At 34.0% G+C, this 19,681-nt stretch overlaps 2 protein-coding genes and 1 non-coding gene across 6 annotated transcripts; 1 reads left to right on the top strand and 2 right to left on the bottom strand.

Annotated features, from left to right (window-relative positions):
• Positions 1 to 756: 756 nt before the first annotated feature.
• Positions 757 to 12,187, bottom strand: LOC100812469 (uncharacterized). Of its 4 annotated transcripts, XM_041011295.1 has the most exons (18): positions 11,669 to 12,187; positions 11,141 to 11,264; positions 10,935 to 11,020; positions 7,913 to 10,799; positions 7,615 to 7,809; positions 6,930 to 7,004; positions 6,675 to 6,842; positions 6,243 to 6,406; positions 5,830 to 6,048; positions 4,335 to 4,461; positions 4,005 to 4,193; positions 3,397 to 3,638; positions 2,708 to 2,827; positions 1,991 to 2,216; positions 1,851 to 1,910; positions 1,598 to 1,771; positions 1,395 to 1,504; positions 757 to 1,269 (listed from the first exon to the last, which is right to left on the bottom strand). In XM_041011295.1, the coding sequence occupies exons 4-18, from the start codon at positions 8,087 to 8,089 to the stop codon at positions 1,104 to 1,106; spliced, it is 2,412 nt and encodes an 803-aa protein (XP_040867229.1). In that variant the 5' UTR covers positions 8,090 to 10,799; positions 10,935 to 11,020; positions 11,141 to 11,264; positions 11,669 to 12,187; the 3' UTR covers positions 757 to 1,103. The 4 variants fall into 4 exon arrangements, with proteins under 4 accessions (XP_040867229.1, XP_003550564.1, XP_040867228.1 ...); XM_003550516.5 differs by having other exon boundaries at positions 10,935 to 11,264; XM_041011294.1 differs by having other exon boundaries at positions 7,913 to 11,020.
• Positions 12,188 to 13,677: 1,490 nt separating this feature from the next.
• Positions 13,678 to 13,873, top strand: LOC112999996 (U2 spliceosomal RNA). The gene has a single exon (XR_003265269.1). It is a non-coding gene; the product is annotated as a U2 spliceosomal RNA (small nuclear RNA).
• A 1,176-nt stretch (positions 13,874 to 15,049) lies between these two features.
• Positions 15,050 to 17,149, bottom strand: LOC100813729 (pentatricopeptide repeat-containing protein At3g06430, chloroplastic). Its single transcript, XM_006600316.4, has 2 exons — positions 16,761 to 17,149; positions 15,050 to 16,340 (listed from the first exon to the last, which is right to left on the bottom strand). The coding sequence occupies exons 1-2, from the start codon at positions 17,091 to 17,093 to the stop codon at positions 15,207 to 15,209; spliced, it is 1,467 nt and encodes a 488-aa protein (XP_006600379.1). The 5' UTR covers positions 17,094 to 17,149; the 3' UTR covers positions 15,050 to 15,206.
• Between the last annotated feature and the right edge of the window lie 2,532 nt (positions 17,150 to 19,681).

Raw genomic sequence — 19,681 nt, 5'->3', positions numbered from 1 at the left:
AGATAGAGAGACTAGCTGCAGAGAATCCAAGTCCTTTCTTGGTGGATGGGGCCGAGGCAAGCAAGATTGGCACGTTAAGGTGGAGCTTATAAGCCAATCAACAACGACTCCTTGATCCTTAACCATTAGCCAAGACCCAAGATTTGGGGCGTAGCTTTGTCAGTGCCCTTCGAATTAAAGTCTTGCTTTCTTAAATCTTAACTTCCTACGTCACCCAGAAAAGTGAGAAATGGAGATGTCCAAAACATATTTTCCTTTCTAAACAATTTTCAAAAATCTTAAATGCCAAAAATCTACGGAAAACAGACAAAAAAAACTAAAATAAATACGCAAGTTGTAATTGTGATTTTTAAAAGAATTTAACTTAATATTTTCAACTACAATCTTTCAAGTTATTAAAAGCTCAATAGTCCTCTAAAAAAAACTCAATGGTTTATATTTAAATAATTTGTTTTACACACATTTTATTACAATCTTACCATTAAAATATAAGAACATTTAAAATAATATTTAGCTACCAGATGAATAAACCATCAATTTCATTCTTAAAGTATTAATATGTTCTAAATAGTCCCTAAAGTAAATAAACTATTCAAGTATTACAAAATCTTTCAATTTATACCCTGAATGTGAGTGAAATATATCAAGGTAGAAACTAAATTAATAGATATTTAATACTTTAAATACTAATATAATTTCATAGCTTCAAAGACTAGTATTTAGGAGAGAGTAATACTTGAGGGTTTGAATTTATGGTTTAGTCGCTACCAAATTCATTGGTATCTTCAGCATTAAATTTAGGGTTTCAGCTATTACCGCTACTTTGCAACGAATTAAATAATGCACATAAAATTTCTTCAGCTATTACCATTCTAGGAATGTCAAAAGTAAACTAAACCTGAAGCCCCTGCCAGTACCTACCAAAATACATAACCTAATCAATATTACTCTAGTAATTTTGTTCTCTTTTCATTTGTCCTGCATTGATAGCTATGCATTCAAAATTGTATCCATTTGATATTTGATTTTGGTATAGCAGTGATAAGCTCTACCTAGTGTGATATGACTTGGTAGTTTTTGGCAGTTGGCTTCAAAATCTCGATTCAGCGCACCGGAGATGAGAAAAAAATTACAACAAAGTACACAACAAATCCAGCAATAAGTATTCCCCCATATATATAAGTTTGAGAGGAGTGCACCGGGTATTTGTACTCAATTTTGCAACATCTCATATTATCCCTCTCGCTGGTCAAGACATGATCAACATATCTGCAATGCACAATTGTAAATAGCTACTAGAACAGTATCATGGGGAAAAATATCAGTTTACTAGAATATAAACTTTTTCTCATTTTGACAACATATATAACATTTTAAAATACAGGGTAACTTACTGTTCAGTGAACATGGTGCTCTGCAGAATATCTGAACTGTTCAAGTAGGCATCCTGTAACCGATGATCATATAACAGTGAAGACATATCAACAAGCAGCTCCTCAAGGCCCTGGTGTATGTATACAAATTGCAACATTTTAAGTTGTTAACACTAAAAATGCCCACAAAATCAGGTCAAGAACTCCAATCAAGTAAAGCTTACATCCAGATATTTTTCTATGCGATCAACTAATTCATGTGGGAAGGGTTCTGGCAAATTAGTAGTTTTCTTGTAGAACTTCTCTAACCACAGTTCAGTGTTTGACTTTTCTTTCTTTCCCTTTACTGGTTCACCAAGGGGAGTTTTCAGATACTCTGCTACAAAAGTTTGGACAGTCTGCACAGAGTTGGCAGGTATCCATAATCAGGGAATCAAGTACTGGTATTTATATTAACTCGAATGAAGCATGAATTACCTCTGACGTATCACGAATTTTATGAAGCACAGAATCCACACGGGCATATATTGAGTTCCTCTGTCGACAAACAAAAAGCTGATTTGAGAAATACCTCTTGGTAAATAAAAAGCATTTTGGCATATTGAGAGAGCATTCACCAAAGCAACATCTAGGAGCATTTGACTGATGTGAGATGTATTAGAGAATGGTCCAAATGGATGACAACCAGCAGCCCAAAGCCAATTCACAACGGGCCTCTCATGTACATGAGAAGCCTTCTCATATGGCGCACTTAAACCACCAACAACTGAGGCAAGTCCAGCCAATATATGCCGCTGTGCCTGAGATGGAAGAGCATGCCTTCTTTGTGTTTCCGAAACGTAACTGCAAAAAGACAATTAAGAGTGGTGTGAATTTTTGCATGACAAAAGTGATAAATAACGAGGAAACCCAAGGTAACTGAAAGTGGACTTAGAAGTGGTTTCTTTGAGTCAAATCAAGCCAAATAGACAGTCAGCATGACAAGAGAGTAAGAATATGCATTCTAAAACTTAACTTATGAATTATATTACACCGCATTAGCAATATACACTCAAATAGACAGACATCAACATATTTAAAAACAAAATAAAATAATCAAAATGCAATGACTAAAAATTCTTTTTAAAACAATATGAAAATGATCAGAAGGTATATATCATTGTCACTATTTAAGTTGAGATGTGAAAACTTATAATGGACAAAAAGGATTAGCAGTTCCACATAGAAATAAGAGATGGTTTCATACAGACTACAATAGCATAGTCTGTTGCCAATTAGTAAGTATAAATCTTCAATTTGCAAGCACTGGATATCCATACATCATATTTACTCACCTTAAAGGAATCTTTTTATTTTGATGCTCAAGCACAATTACAACATCTTTGCTTGTCCATACCATACTTTCATCCTCCATCATAAGGTTTGGATCAACATCAGCCAGTGATAGCACAAAGCTACATAGTAAAAGCATTACATTTAGAAATTTCAGTTTGAATTGGTTTTGAATCAAAATAATATCATCAACACCGATCAAAATACTTCTTCATTCAGCAATTGCAATATAATGCATTTCATTTTTTTTTAAAAAAAACACCAAAATGAATATAATGTTCTAACCACAAGAGTTTCAATCTTTCACTTTGCTAAATATTTTTTAGTAAGTTAAGAGCTACATATAGTCAATATACTACTATTTTGTTTTGGGGATAACATCATTTATCCTTTCTTTTGGGCAACCATTCCGACTCATTCAAGTAAAGTTATTTGTGCATTCCCTTTCCTTTTGCAAAAGGCCACCAAATTTGGGTAACCGAGTTTACAAAGTCCAAAGTATATAACTCCCAATTTACAAAGTGTTCTAATCAACCTAATTAAGAGAGCAGTTAGAAATAATAAAAGGAGAAAATTTTAACTTGTGTTCTATAAACCTATTAATAAATATGAATATAAAAGAACAAAGACACTATGATGTTAGAGTTGTGTTTTCAATGTACATCTATGCAAGAGATAGCAGTGTACGCACACAGGAATTACTCTAGTTCCATATGTTGGTTGTAGATCCCCTTGTTTCTTTACTTTCTTTCTCCTTTTCTGGCTATATTTTGAGTTATAAGAATCCCAGAGAGACTTATGCTTAAGAATAGAATCAGTTGACCCTTCAGGTTCATCCATCCAATTCTGGCGGAGGAAATATTTACTTGAAAGAGATGGGTCAGACACTTCAAGCAATCCAGCAGCAAGCACATCAGCAGAACGTTCCATCTCCTGTAAAATGTGGTTTAAAGTCCATATAGAAATAGTTAAGAAAGCAATAAAATCAATTTGCATTTAGAATCTTAGATGCTGATGAATTCAATTCAGATACGTCGATAGTGAATTCTGGAAGTTCTTCAGAAGATCACTTAGCCTAAAAGGATAACACGAGCAGCACTGTGACTACTAAGCATTCAACTTTGTCTATTTATCTAAAGGGGTTACAAAGCCATACTCGTGATTCACAACTTAAAAGGTTAGCGCAAATTTCTCAAATAATTACCCCATGGAAATGAAGAGACCACATTACCCATATAAAATCACATGAGAAATTAAAAACAGTAGATTTAAGAAACAAGAGTACAAGGCAGCACCCACTTCTTTTAAAATAGCACCATCCAGATATGTCTTGGTATGAACATGGAAACGGCCATCATTTTTGGTTTCCTGCAGGGAATGTCCACGCATAGCTTTTGAAACAGCAATTGCCAGCTTCTCATGGCGATGTAATGAATGTACACCCCCAATAATTACTAATTCTTGCCCATCGTGAAGCATGCTTTTCACCTGAGAGGAAAGAACAAAAATGTAACAATTACATGTTTTTCCTGTTAAATTGCACAAAATCTCAATTCAAGAAAATCCATCAGACAATTTTCAAACCAAGTTAACAAAAATTGGTAGTCTACTCCAAAGGAAATTACAAACCTCGGCCTCGATTTCTTCTATGTTAATACTGTAATTGTGACCCTTTTCCATAATGTTGTATCGATTATGATTTTGCAACACAATTATTGGTACAAGCAGTCTTGAAGTAAGATCAACAGTTTCAAACCTGAACAAATCAATAAAAATACAATTAAACTCGAGTTAAAACATTATCAGTCAACAAAGTATTTGAGCACCCTTATAATTTGCATGCTAGACACTAAACTGGCAGCCTAACTTGCAAAAAAGTATTCAAAACTAAACAAAATACAAAACTGGCATGAGATGATGATAGCAATGCTTTGGAGATGAAAATTAAGGTTCACATTTATTTTTGCTGTGTAAAATTAAGGTTCACATCATACCAATAGTTTCAAAGTTTAGTCATCTAGAATCCATCTTACAATGTTGTGGGGGCATCAATTGGGATGTCATATGTAAAATTCAAGCTGGGTGGTTGAAATGGGAAAAAGGTCCAGCGTAAGCAAAGAGCTTATGAACTCATGAAATTTCTAGCAGAATACAATATGATCAGCTAACCTCTAAGATAATCAATTTTGGGCAGTGAAATGCCAAAAAATAAAAAAAAAACCTTGGGAGAAACTTATGTAAAGACCTTACTCTTAAAGGTTTTACAGAATTTGAGTTTGTTATAGAGTCCAACGGGAGGGCGAGTCCAGGTGCAATGGTAAAATTCGCCTTTGTGACCAGTCAATCATGGATTTGAATATGGAAACAGCCTCTTTGCATATGCAAGGGGAAGACTGCATATAATGACCCTCTTCCATACCTTTACATGCGAGGAGGTTTCTGGCACCAGGGTATGTTAGTTTTCTATGTGTGGAGTCCCTGTATAGTTGACCACAACCGAGGGCATCTCTATTTGTGAACTATGGTAGGGTTGCTTAACTTACTTTTGATGGACCTTACCATGCCACGTCACATTTTAAGAACTCTAACAACATTTTACTCCAGAGACAAAGGTGCAACTACATAAAAACTTAAAATGAGTCTCATATATTACTCTACATATTAATATCCTCTATTATATTTTTTATTTTAACTTAAAATTTAAAGAATAATATTCTAGTCATGTTTCTCCTGCAAAAGAGTCACAGTCATTGTGCACAGTTTATAATGCCCATAATAATATTTTTATTTTTTGTATTCAAATGAGAGTGGCTTGCAGCTGGCTTGATTCCTGCATCCCTCTCCTCTGGCCCTATTATGATTTTTGTATTCAAAAGAGAATCATAGTTATTCCTGCATCACTCTCCTGTGTCCAACAATCAGTTTTACAGGTTTTAAATGTTTAAGAACTGGTAGCTTATACAAGAAAATTGTTACACCATAGATGCCGCATGTAATTGCTCCATTGGTGAAACTAAATAGGAAAGGTTCTTATAGATAAGAACATTAAGAACCTCTATTGGAGATGCTATTATTGGGATAAGACTTGAGTAGTTGTTTTTGCTTATAGATGAAATCAGAATACCTCACATCAGGTGCAATAACATGTTCCACTGTGGTTGATACCAAAGAAGCAAGCTGCCCAAGAAAAATATCATTGCTTGATTGATGAGAAGTTGTGCTCGAACTACTAGGACGAATCACATTTTGTAATCTTGGCAGGGTTCTAGAACAGACACTTCCCTCTTCAGCTTCAATCTTACCATAAGTACATGGCCCTGCTGAAAGGTCAATCACCACAAATCTGAATAAACAAAAAGAAGTCAGGCTAGGATACATGTATGATGTATGGGCTAACAACTTTTTTGTAAGATACAAGATATAAATTGGACCAGTTTTTGCCAGTAAAAAACCGCTAACATCTGATTACACTCTTTTGAGAGAAGAAAGAAATTGAAGTTAAACAGAAAATATGTTCAGAACCAAACTGTTTTATACCTGCCAGAGCTTAGCCAAACTTGAGTTGCACCCCCACCATTGTAACGATAACGATAGATGTAATCTCCTTCTTGTCTTTTCATATCTTCCTCGGTTAGGTCGGGAATTTTCTCGTACAGTGAACTATCAAGATTGACCTCCTTATTTCTAGGATCTACTCTCACCTACAATAAAATTTAAATTATCAGTAAAAAAGATAAAAACAAAATAGAATTACCACAATAGTAGGGAATTATGATACTGAACAAGCAGGAAGAATGAAGAACCTAGGGATTCAGTTACTCATATTTCCTCCCTTAGTAGTTAGTGAAAACAAACTTACCAATTATATTACATTTTACAAACAGAAAATATAAGGTTAACATCAACTGAACTTGTAGAATTTAAAGTAAGATATATTTAACATTTGCCAACTAAAGGTATTGATTGTACCTTGTCAAAGTTTACAATAAATATTGCACTTGGCACTGGTCTATCCATCTCCGTGACAGAAGATCCCACACTGTCCATGTCAAATATGTAGGAGTACAGCCTTTGAAATATTGGCTCCACAGCTGTTGCCTCAACTTCAAACAAAGGTACCTCCCTTCCAAATTCAGTCTACAAGTTGTGGTAAATTTTAGAAAATGCTATTTCCAATCAAAACAGAAGAAAACGGCATTAAAAAAAAGAAGGAAAAACAGTTACCTCTCTTGCTTTTCCTGCAGGAACCATTGCCCCTTTCAGCTCTTTCTCAAGTGCTATCAGTTCGGGCTGTCCAGCCTACAGTGACAATTAATTTTAAATTGTCTTGGTTAATCCATAAGATTTCTAAAGTACAATTCGATTTTGATTCATAGCCAGTTGGCAATTTTTGACAGGGATTATTGCGTTCATCTAAACAAAAGCTCATATTTCATTCCTCTCTCAGCCTTACAAGGCTGGCAATTCAATCTTGACTATTTTTCTTTCTTTCTTGAGTATAGAAATACAGACATGGTGAATATTTCATTAGTTGTTACATGGTTGTAACTTTTTACTTTATAATATGCAGTTCAGGAAAGCAACTAGGATCTCCTTCAATGAACGTATTCTGCATTTAAGCGCCAATTAACTATTTCAAAACTAAGTCCTATGGTAAAACATTTCAATTTCAGACCAAAATATCGGTGTTCAGAACTCCACCGATCCGAGAACCTCATCCTTCCCAAACCAGCATACTCTGCAAAGTTACAGTGAAACAGTAACCGCCAAAGCTCAAGCTTGAGAAGTAGTATATTTCACCTTCAAACCAATTCAATCAACTATCAAATAGGAAAAAACAACACATAAAGGCGCCAATGAACCGAATAGCACTCAAAAAAGAGTACAAGGCATGCTAAACGTGACTTACAGGAAACGCATTATAGACCATGTGATGCTCAATATCAAGCAGCTCCCCAGTCTCCAAACACGAAGGTCTGTGAACTGGAAAGCTAGTTTTGAGAAACTGTTCCAATCGATGCGCATCGATGTTGTATCTGTAGCCTCCGTCTCCACTAAAACCAATCAGAACCACGTTCACTTCAAGCGGAACTTGAAACGGGACCTACACGAACCACAGACAAAAGCATTCACACTTAAAATAACACATCAATTAATTGGATAGTGATTGTGATTTTGATTTTTGTGGTGACGAAAAAAGAAAATACCTCAGCGCGAGAATGAAGCATGCGGCGAACGTCGGATCGGACGCTGTCTCTTACGTCGTGGAAGGCTCCGTGGTGCCACTGAGGGTGACCGGGTTCTCTCTTGAAGGCTTGAGGTGCCGACTCGGACTGAGTCAAGAGGAGACTCAGCAGGGCGAGTAGGAATGAACGAGGCGCCATTACGTCTCTCTGATTAATTGATTTGGTTCAGGAATGTAGGGAATGATTGGAATGTGAACATGTGTGAAGCTCGCTCGCACAACGCTACTCACTGTGCTTGCCAAGTCCACCCGCCGGGACTCGATGGCTGTGAATGTCAACAACGATTTTCCCTTTTTTTTACATATATAAATTTAAAATACAAATTATAGGTCTAAATAAAAATTTATATATCTAAAAATATATATTATTAGATCAAAATTTATATGTGTATTAAATATATATTAAAAATTTTAGTATTATATATAATAATATTAATTATTTGGCTCAATTGTAAAAAGTGTTTCATTATTTTTCTTATTTCATTAAATGGATTCTCTTATTTTTTTAATTTACTGTCCTCCTATTTTTTCAAAATTCATTATTTGAGTTTCCAAAGAAAAAATTAAATATTAATTGTTAGCTTAGAATGTTGATTGTGTGTTCCATATAATTGATAACTAAAGTAATTATTTATTTAGGTTATGTTCAATTTATTCTAATAAGTAATTTGGTGACTAATAATTATTTCAAAAACAATTATCCCAACCCCAAAAAGTAAACTTTATCCATCCAAAATCTCTAACCTTCACATTAACAAAAATTCATAATTTCCAAAATCAACAACATGAATCCAAATTAAGCAACGGGAATTTCATACGTGTAAAATAAGTTAACGGTCAACATTCAATTTTTTTTCTTGGGACTCATATAATGAATTTTGAGAAATAAGGAGACTTCGATAGTGAATTAAAAAATAAGATAACCAATTTAAAAAATGAAAAAAATAATTAAGGGAACTCTTTTTGTAATTAAGTCTAATTATTTTTTAACATTATTGACATATTAATTTAATTGGTTATTGGTTAGTTTAACGTAAAGATCACGTGTTGAACACCTGCATGGGTCATATGGATTCATATGGACTATACCTAAGGGTATTTTTAATTTTTCCTTCTCACCTGCCGGGTGTATGAAAAAATATGCTGCAGGAAAAAAAATCCCCTGGATCATATCGGACTAGTCCATTCAATGTATTCATATAAATATAGTATTAGGCTATCGAAATATGCACCTCCATTAATTTTAAAACATACCTCCTCTTACATTTTGGACATTTTTCCCCCAAAACACCCTTTTCCCTTTCTGGAAATTAACTTTCACATGTGCTAAAAATCGCTTCACTGCAGCTATAAAAAAATGCCCACTGCTCTTGAATTCTCTTAATTGCACGTTATCTTTCGTGTGTTTCATACTTTAGAATTTCATATCATATAGTAGTATTGTATAAGTAATTATACGTATAGTTGAGAATGAAAATGAATAAGTTTTCCTTGATCATGTTTTGTTTGTTAAGATGGTATAAGAGCTTTAGTAGCTCTGGTCCATCCACTTTCCCTACTTCTTTCTCAATTTATTTTCATTGGCTAATTGTCTAGGTGTTCAAGTGGAGAGTTAGGAAATTGATTACCTCACTAATTCAAATGCTTACTTCGCTTTTGAAAAAATAAAATAAAACTAATGTCTAATGGTATCTTTTCCTCTCGATGGACATGGCAATGGGGCGGGATGGGGACGGGGACGGATATTGTCTCTCCAATCCCCGACTCCGACTCCCAATATGCCCTCATACCTGATACCCAATTTATTATCTCATCCCTGTACCTATCAGGTATCGGGTATCCCTGACCCACATCCGATTCAAATTAAAAAAATATTTTTTATAAAAAAAATATTAAAAATTTAATTTTAGAAAAAAATAAATTGATTATTAAACATTTATTTTTAACTACTTATATGTCAATAAATTTATTATAGCGCATGTGTCTACAAAAATCGTTAAGGAAAGAATATTAAGTTATATAAAAATTCTAAAATAAAATTAACAAGTAATAAAAATTCTAGACTTTTTGATTAAATTATGCAAAAAATTCTAAAAAATTTAAGTGGCGGGACAGGTCTGGGTCTGGGGTCGGGGTGAATGTAGTAATTCCATCCGAACTTATACCTGGTCAACTCGAATATTATTCGTCAAAATCGAGACGGATTCAGACAAATACCCACATGTACGAGTTTTTTTGCTATCTCTAGGTGAGAGAAATTACCACACTTGGACAAGATCTATGAAAATGGTGCTACATTCAAAAAGATAGATTGGAGTTGTCAAACATCAGTTCCAATGTCTTTCACAACATATCCATTATTTGAAGTTTTGAAGAGGTGTAATCAATGATAATTTATTGGTTATTGTGATCCATGAAACCAAAGATTGCATGATGTTATATTTGGAAAGATTTGCATAATCGTTCCTACAAAGATCAATTCTCCATTGCAAATTTGGAAAATAATAAATTCACACCAACAACAAGCCAGGAAATCTCACACTATCTAAATAATTTACAAAGTTCATATCAATTTAGTAGAAATTATAAAAATTTGAACCACTATCATCGTGCACATGCCAGACATCAACGAGACTATGTTTTATTCAAAATACATCTTATTAGTAATTAAACAATATATTGAAACAAACCTCTAATAGTTTCTTGTATGGTTGTAAGGTTAATATAAAAAATCAATAAGTCTTTAATTTTATAAAACATTAGTCATGTATCTATATGTTATAAATTTAATTTGTGTTCTAAAAAAAAAGGGTTGACCACTTGCTGGTGGGCCAAGCAATAAGGTCATCCTGCAACGGAATAAATATAATAAGCTAACATCAAATACAGTCAATAAATATTCCAAATTCCAAATGAGGTAACAAATAATAACTGGCAGTAAATAATTCCGGTACAATAACACTGTTAAACTTAGTATAGCATACCTTCCAGGCTTAATAATTCCATTGTCATTTTTGATGATGCTTATCTTGGAATTTTGAGATTTCAGAACTGACAATTTAGTGGTGTCCTTTCAAGAAAATAAGAGAAGCAAAGTAATAAACAAAAAAGAAAAGAAAAAGAAGTATATCCAAATATTGATAATTTTAAGAAAAGTTATTCATAGTAAAAAATAAAGGAAGTTACTTACAAAGATCCATTCTTTTAGGGTATTCCACAGTGTAGGTATGGGCTTGCCTTGGACTATTTTACACTCAGCTTCCACAGACAGATTTTGGTACCTCAGTTCCACTGTGGGCAAATTAATACCAACTCTACAGAGCAAAATAATGAACAAAAGTTTATTAACCATATTCAAATTTACAACATAAATTATCACTCTACTGGGTATTTAGAGGTTTAGTGAACATCATTCCACCATATATTAAGACACTAAAATTCATCTATTAACACATGAAACTTACACGCCAAATACTTAACTAGATGAAAATGTGTTTTTTCTGTGCCGTTATATTTAACTTTTTATTTTATCCTTTTCCATGACACATTTGAGCTAGACTTATATTGTAACTTTTGCCATTAGAAGAAGTGTGATAAATAATAATTTGGTTGACTTCTAACATGATTCATAATTTAATAAAACTTAGTGAAACATCTCCAAGCAACACGAGCTACAAAGGGAAAGAGAAAGAGTAGTGAAACTAAGAGAAATGGTTACTTGTCAATTCTTTTCCTGAATTTCTGCAGCAATCGAAGGTTATCATTCTCAATGTGTTTAATAAGCTTCTCTATGAACGTGTGCCGTTCTTGAGCTCCAAGCTTTCTGACATCAACAACCTGTTTCCATGCCATCATAAACATCAAACAAAGCTGAAGTAATTCTCTCAAAGGTGGGTAGCCTCTGAATTTCAGCCCATTGTAACGCTTCTCCGGCGTCGTTATCAACTTCTTGTTGCACAGGATTGATGCTTGAAACTCTCTGGAAACTAGAGGCATGACTTCTAAATGAGGACCTTATGTTCCTTCCTATCTCTGCTAACTCATTTCTCAGAGACTCTATCTCATCCGCACCTGCCAGCTGTGCCATCTCAACACAACACTAAGGGGATTAAAACTCAGATATGTGTGGAATGCATCATATTTTGATCCTCTTCTGAACATTATATAGAAACTTCCATGCTGTGTTTGTAAGCTTGATATTGGCCTCTTTGATGATGCAATGCATTTTGTCATGTGAATGGGGAATTGAACATGCTGTTAAGGTACCTAATGAAAAGGAATACAACTACAAACCTTTTTTATACTATTATTGTAACTGAGCTTTCACTGATACATTAATTAATCACCAAAGTCCATGCTGAGACATGATTGAAAATATTTTAGTAAGAAACAGGAAGGTATACGTGGTCAGAATTTAATAAGAGCACGCAAGGATATATCGAAGTGGCATGGTTCATTCCTTTTCTACTTCATTTTGTGAAGCAACAAGCTTCTAGCCTGTTGTTCATATACAACAAAAGATCTGAGTTCTAAACTCTATCTAGCTCCCTTTTATTGTCTCCAATGTGAATAGAGGGCATTTTATGGAATATCATGCTGTTCAATAATAAAATTCCAGTGTCTTGTTAGGGAAGTCTAAGGTAGAATATTTATATTATATAGTGGTCCCTTTGCCCTTGGTTCTTGAAGGAATACATACATATTATGTAAATTTGTTGCGTAATGGATTTCAAAACGACATTGAACTCGTGACTCATGGTAATAATTAAGCTGAACATAATACCTAAGAATACTAGCTAAAATTTTATTAGTGACAGTAGGCTTAGGTGCTACCTAATGTGGGAGGCACTGGACCAAGAAAAAAAATAAAAAAAGTGCTATGTGGGGCACGAGATTTCTCATTAAAAGAGAAGTCAAATCAAACTTGGTCTTTATTTGGATTTTCACTTGGTTAGGTTATACATCTCCGTTTTATTCAACTAGAAGAGTATCCATTGAGACTACCTATCAGACATAGTAGCTACCTAATGCATAACAGTTGATGAGGGGTTGGAATCCGTTAATGTTTATTTATGTTCCTGACACTTATGATGTGTTGCATGTCTTGTTGAGGAAGAAAGGGAGAAGCCCCCGTTCTACCATAGTGAAAAAGTTACAAATGTTTAAATGATAGCTTGTGGTTGTATTAGCTGAAAAGAATTTATTAGCGCAAAATTTAATTAAAAATGGTGTATTAGTTGAAAAGAATTTGTCCGTGCAAAATTCAATTTCATGTTAGCTAGCTTGTGGTTTTTATTTCTACAAATATTTCATTTACAAAATGTAACATTGATTATCATGGTGTGGCAAAAATGATTTATATTAAGTCCAAAAACAGCATGCTTGATATCAATGTATTTGATTTTGTTGTCAAATTTGCTACTGTTGAAAGTTTGAGGTAAACAAATTGACATGATCCTTCATGTGTGCATCTTTGCAGTGAATTTGAATGGAATCTTTTTCTTTAAGACTTGGAGAGCTGAGGAAGGTAGCTTCAGATTACTCGTGTGTTAACTGGGTCATGAATCCGTGATCCAACGTTAGAACAAGAACAAAACCTGAATAGAAGAGAAAGGCTATTTGGTGGATGTTGCAGAAATACTAGCGATGAAGTCTCACATTGCTGAGAAGAGAAAACAATGACCTGATATTTTATTATAAAAGACAACTCTGGAGCCTTAAAAGCTCATACCTTTCTCGGCCTTTTGGCTAAGATCAAGTGTAGTATCTGTTCTTATCAGTTTAATATCTGATATGTGGGCCATTGGTCCACACGATATTAAATTACTTTTTTAATGGGGAGAGTCCATCACAGTAGCTTGCTATTGGGACTCTCATGTGTCGCCCATGCGTTGCACTGTAGCACGGGCCTGGCACACCCTATTTTTCAGTTTAAAGATGTACACTGAATTAATTTTATTTCTGTTTATAGGGCCAAGCTGAATGAAAAATTAAGTCATAGAGAACTATGTTGTCTGAAGGTAGTAATCTTAAAACCCATTTCTAGGTCAACAATTTTAGTGAAAGTCATAATTACCGTATAGTAATGGTACACGGACACAGCCCTTTCCATGAGCCATCAGATATTGTTAAAACAGGATGAAAGTAGATCAAATACAAAGGTAAACCTATTTTAGTACAAAGTAAGATACTGAATTTTATTAGTTCCTTGCATCATCGTGGCATATACGACTCAGCCAAAAAATTGGGCATCCAAACCGGAGACAATAACCCATAATTTGCTTTAGTTACCGTAGGTTTTAGTGCTGTGTGGTGCATGAGATTTATCGGTAAAAGAGAACTCTAATAAACTCGGTCAATTGGTATTTCACTTGGTTCTATGTTCTTCAAAAGATTAAAACATAAAATACATCTTTTGTCACATGATGCACATAAATTCATATAAGGAATTGATATTTGGTAACCAGTTGAAAATCAGTTGCCAGTACTGCATTTGACAAGAGGAACACTGGTCTTTTTGCCTAACAACCACCAGTAAAAATAAATGGTGGGCGGATGAAGTGCTAGAAGAGGATCCACTGAGACTCGGACAGAATACCTATGTCATCCGAACATCAACTTAATTTGGCTCAGCCTGAACTTGAAAATTCAGTATTTCCACAGCACCGCTCTTACTGTTGACCTTCAAAATTCAATGAACACCCTAGCCTAAATAAACTTGATCGCTAATGTGATTTAGACAGATCAAAGGTTGTCATCCATGCAACTAATTTCAGTTTCCCTCTCGATAATAATACTGAAATCTAGATATCTTATAATTAAGTACATTACAAAAGCATGTACCCATGTATAGTTTGGAGCTCTAGCAACACTTTCTAATCCTGTCATCAAACATAGCCTCCTTCAGACAAGGCTGGTAAGCAGCAGGAATGAAAGGCAGCACTTCAATATAACATGAGCTCTAAATTGACAAAAATAAACTAATAAACTCTACTATCAGTTCATTAAATCTGTACACCAAAAGCTGCAGATGTTAAGTTCTTTTCTGCGAATCAAATGGATGCTAAAACATAAATTTAACCTGTACAACATACAGAAGTTAGGCAGGACTAGCTGTCATTCATCGTGAAAAATGAAGTTCGATAGCACAACTCAGCAACTGGTCACTTCATGTCAAAACAAAAATTTACAGCCGCTCCCGGAAAATGGAGGTATAGAATACAGATGCATTAGCAGTCTGAACTATAAATCAAAAATCAAATTAAGATTTCATTCTCAAACTGGCTAGCTTTTTTATCATCAGTCATCATCGTCTGCTTTTCCTGCTCCAAATAGTATATCTTGTCATTCATACCCTCTTTTCTATATGCCTCGATCATGATCGTGTATGTTGTGTCATCTGGCTGACACTGGCTATCTTTCATACGCTTGAAAACTCTCTCCATTTCCATCAAATCCTCTGCCTTTGCACACGCAGATAAGACCGCATTATAAAAGGTGATATTCTCAGGTATCTCAAGCTTTCCCGCCAAGCGAACACTGCTAATTACTTTATGGAAGAGACCAGCATTTGCATAACCATTGATAAGGCAGCATAAAGTTTTGGTATCTGCTTTCATACCCTCAGCACGCATCTGATCAAATGTACATTCCATGTGCTTCGCATCACCTGCATCAGCAAATGCCTCAATCACATTGTTGTAAGTAGAGGTCGTCCACGGAAATTGCAACTTACGCATATACTCCATAACAGATGACATTTTGTCATACATTCTTTTCTTCCCATAGGCACCTATCAAAATATTAAAAGTGCGCGTCTCTGGTTCTATCCCAAAATAACGGAATTTTTCATACCATTTTTCCGTCATATCAATCTGACCCATGTTACCAAAAACACTGATGATTGTGTTCATTGTCCAAACATCAGGCTTGCATGTAGTGCTCTGCAGCATGCTGGACAGCACTTTCTCCATCTGATCAAACATGCCCGCCTTGCCATAACCACCCAAAACAATGTTCTGAGTGACTGTGTTTGGCGTGATAGACCTTTCAGCCATTTCTTCATACAGCAACTGAACCAAATCAAATTTGAAAGCATCGACACAAACTTTGATCAAGGTACTGTAAGTGAAAACATCAGGCTGGCAAAGAGGAAGCTTCTTCATCTCATTAAGAACTGAAAACGCCTCATCAATCATGTTGCTCCTGCAATACGCAGCGAGCAACGCTGTGTACAGTTCAGGAGTAGGTTCTAAACCTTCTTCAATCATTGTGGTAAAAAGCTGATGGGCACGGTGGGGTTGACCAGATTTTCCAAGCAACACAATGAGTTTCATGCAAGTCCCTTCTTTGGGTTGGTAAAAGGTTTGCTCTCTAAGCATATCAAATACCTGTGCATTTAAGTAGATTTCTTACCAATAGACACATGCACTAAAAGTTCTTAGACCGTCAACCAATCAGATTTTCTAAGTATGACTTTAGAGATAATTATTATATGCTAAAATATAATTTTAGTCCGTCATCTGAATTTTTTGTTTTAAACATTTAATTTTGGTCTCTTAAATTGTGTTTATTAAACCAAAAGTTGATATTTCCATCAATTTACCATACCAATTTGGTCAATTGGTGAGACATTGAAAAATTAACGTTATTCGTAAAGGACCATTTTGGTCTAACGGAAGCACTTTAAGAGGCAAAATTAAAACTTTTTAAACTTGGGATACCAAACTAAAACCGATAAGAAACCAAAATGACCTCAAATTGGTTTCATATAGATATAGTGAAAAGGGTGAAGTGAGAGAGAGAGGAACCTGGAGGGCCTGAAGCCAGTGTTTGTTGTGGATGCGTTCGGATAAGGATTCGGTGACAGTGTTGACCCATGCCTTGGCATCGTTCTTTTTGTCGAATTTCTTCTTGAGGTTCTTAAGAGGGGTCTTCCTCCTAGTGTCGTTGGGGAAGGATGGTTGGGAAGTAGCAGGAAACTCCCCTTTTTTCCAGTGTCGCTTTTTGACGGCGGGAGCTGAAATGCCAAAGCGAATGAGAGGGAAAGTAGGGTTATGATGGCTGTGGGTTTTGTTGGATTTGTCGTGGGGAATTCGAGAGGGGACGATGGAAGAACAAAAAGACAAAGATATGGAAGCCATAGCCACCCACAGATAGCTATAGAACAAGAGTTTCTTTTTTTAAATTTTTCATTGAAAAGGATATACAGATATATATTTCTATATATCAGTTGTAGTTATATTCCCCGGATTAATATACAATTTTTTCATAAATTAACAAATTCTTATTTAAAAATAAATCCACTTACGATAATAAAACAAATGCAGAAAGAATTTATAAAACAAATTAAAATATAATTTACTTTATTTCAATTTTACACAAATATTTCATACTAAAAATTTAAATTTCTATTATTCTTGTGACATCTCTTTTTTATCACAAACATATATATTTTTTAGTTTATTACACACCCAAATTATTAACATCAAGTGTGGCACACTCACTTCAAATCACCATTTTCTCCTCCAAATGACAATTAATTTTAATTTTTCTATTTAAAAGAGTTAAATTTTAGATTTTAAAAGTTTGATTTTTTTTCAAACGAGAATGAACCCATTTAATCATTGACATACAAGATGGCATCTTGGAGTCATTAAAATATAAATTTCATTTCAATTTAAAAAATGAGTTAAATTTTATATTTTTAATTTTTTTAAAACGAAAGTCAACCCATTTAACCCGTTGGCTAAAATTTATGTATTGTTTTTAGAGTGAATCTCTTATTATTTGCACTCTTCCAATCAACTTTTTATTTATTTTTAACGTATCATAAATATTTTGAAATATTTATTGATTTATTAATCGCAACCACAAGTAGAGGAAGATATCTATATAATAACATGCATGATTTATTTATTACTTTTTTTGTTGTTTCTGCTATAAGAATGCATATTAGTAATCTGATAGCATGGATGAGGTCATCAATTTATTAGTGTCACTTTCTTGTATCTAGGAAGTTAACATTAGGAATTTTTTTTGCCCTTAATGATTTTATATATTTTTCATCTCTTAAATTTATGTTGATTGTCAACTTATTTTGCAATGTCTAAAAAAGGAAAATTTGAAATGAAAATCAATACTCTCACTCATTGGAGTAATATTATCTCTCGTTGCATAATGGTCACTTACACAATTAACTAGAGTCTCGTTTATTTTTTAAGGTTTTGTATTTTTAAAATATTATTATTGTTATAATTGTGTTATTATCTTAAAAATTTAAACTTAGGAATTTGACATTTGTCAATGATTTATAATAAAATAATTATTTAATTTAGCATTTTAATATTAAACTTCTTTCCAAATTTATCCCTCCTACTGACCAGTGAACAAAACCCCTTCCTTGTACCCATACTCCACACCCCACGATACACATACAGCACATACAGTACACCGACGACACATAAGCCTCCATCGACGGTAACACCAAAGTTCCACCATCACCAAATGATCTTCCTCTCGCGTAATCGCCTCGCTGCCTAGCCATTTCCTCACCAATGACCAAACCCCATAATATAAAAGATAAATTTTAATTTTGATGTGTTTATTTTTAAATCAAAACATTTAATTTTTATATGAAAAGATTAAATAAAATAAAAAACATTTTAATAGAAATTGAATTATCGTTGTCGTGGATGTCGATTCCCTGAAGCCATCAACTTTGATTTTGACTTCCCTTGTAGTGGGTGTCGAGTTTGGCGGTGGCCATCGTTACCAGGCGTGTTATAGTCGAACGTGGTTCTAATGTTATTTTTGAAGATTTCTATGTGATTTTGCATTTCTTTAGTGTTAGTTTTGGTTGTAAATTTTATATTTAGGTGAATTTTTGGTTTGCGAAATGTATTGAAAGATGTTGTTTTGGATTATAATTGTATGACTGGGTTGAATTTTGAGCGCGAAGACTTGACGATGGATGGGTGAGACGGTCGAACGGGTTGATTCATTTGTTGTGATTAAATTAATATTTAGACGATTGACTCAAGAAAATATTTAATTTATTGTTTTAAAATTTTGTAATATTTATGAAATTTGTTAACAAATTTATTTATATGTTTTTACATTTTTTTTAGGATAAATAAGAACATATATTAGAAGATTATAAAAATTCTACTTAATTGTTTATAAATATAATATTTTCATTTTTTTTTACTTATTAAGTGACCACTTCATTTTAACATAAGAATTATGATTTGAGTTAATTAAGTTATTGATTGATTCATATTTTCTAGTGCTAAAGAATCTAATTAATTGTTAATAGATTAAAATTTGCATGAATGTCTCAAATAAATATTTACTTTATTTTGTAGGAATTTTCTTAACATTTATTGAAATGATTAGCAGCACATCTGTTCTATTTTTATTAATAAAAAATAAAAATACATATGGTGGTTTCTGTGCGACTCTAGTACAATCTCTCTTGTTGCTGTTAAAACCTTAAAGGTTAGGTAGAAGGGGATGGACTTATCATAAAGACTATTTTGTCTATTGGATACTCTATGCGCGTGGGATCGTCCGATACAGTATATATCCGACAATCTCGCCCATGTGTTATGGAACATTTGTATCCGGCGGTCAAGATAACTTTTGCATCGTACAGGACTTGTATGACTCACGCACGTTAGAAGGCGTCTATGACTCAAGTATATTTTCCATTCTGTGGCTTCTTTTGCAA

This window comes from Glycine max, chromosome 17 (genome assembly GCF_000004515.6).
Source record: "Glycine max cultivar Williams 82 chromosome 17, Glycine_max_v4.0, whole genome shotgun sequence".
NCBI lineage: Eukaryota > Viridiplantae > Streptophyta > Magnoliopsida > Fabales > Fabaceae > Glycine > Glycine max.
The sequence above is the reverse complement of the archived record's forward strand: the minus strand, read 5'-3'. Positions and strand labels throughout refer to the sequence as shown.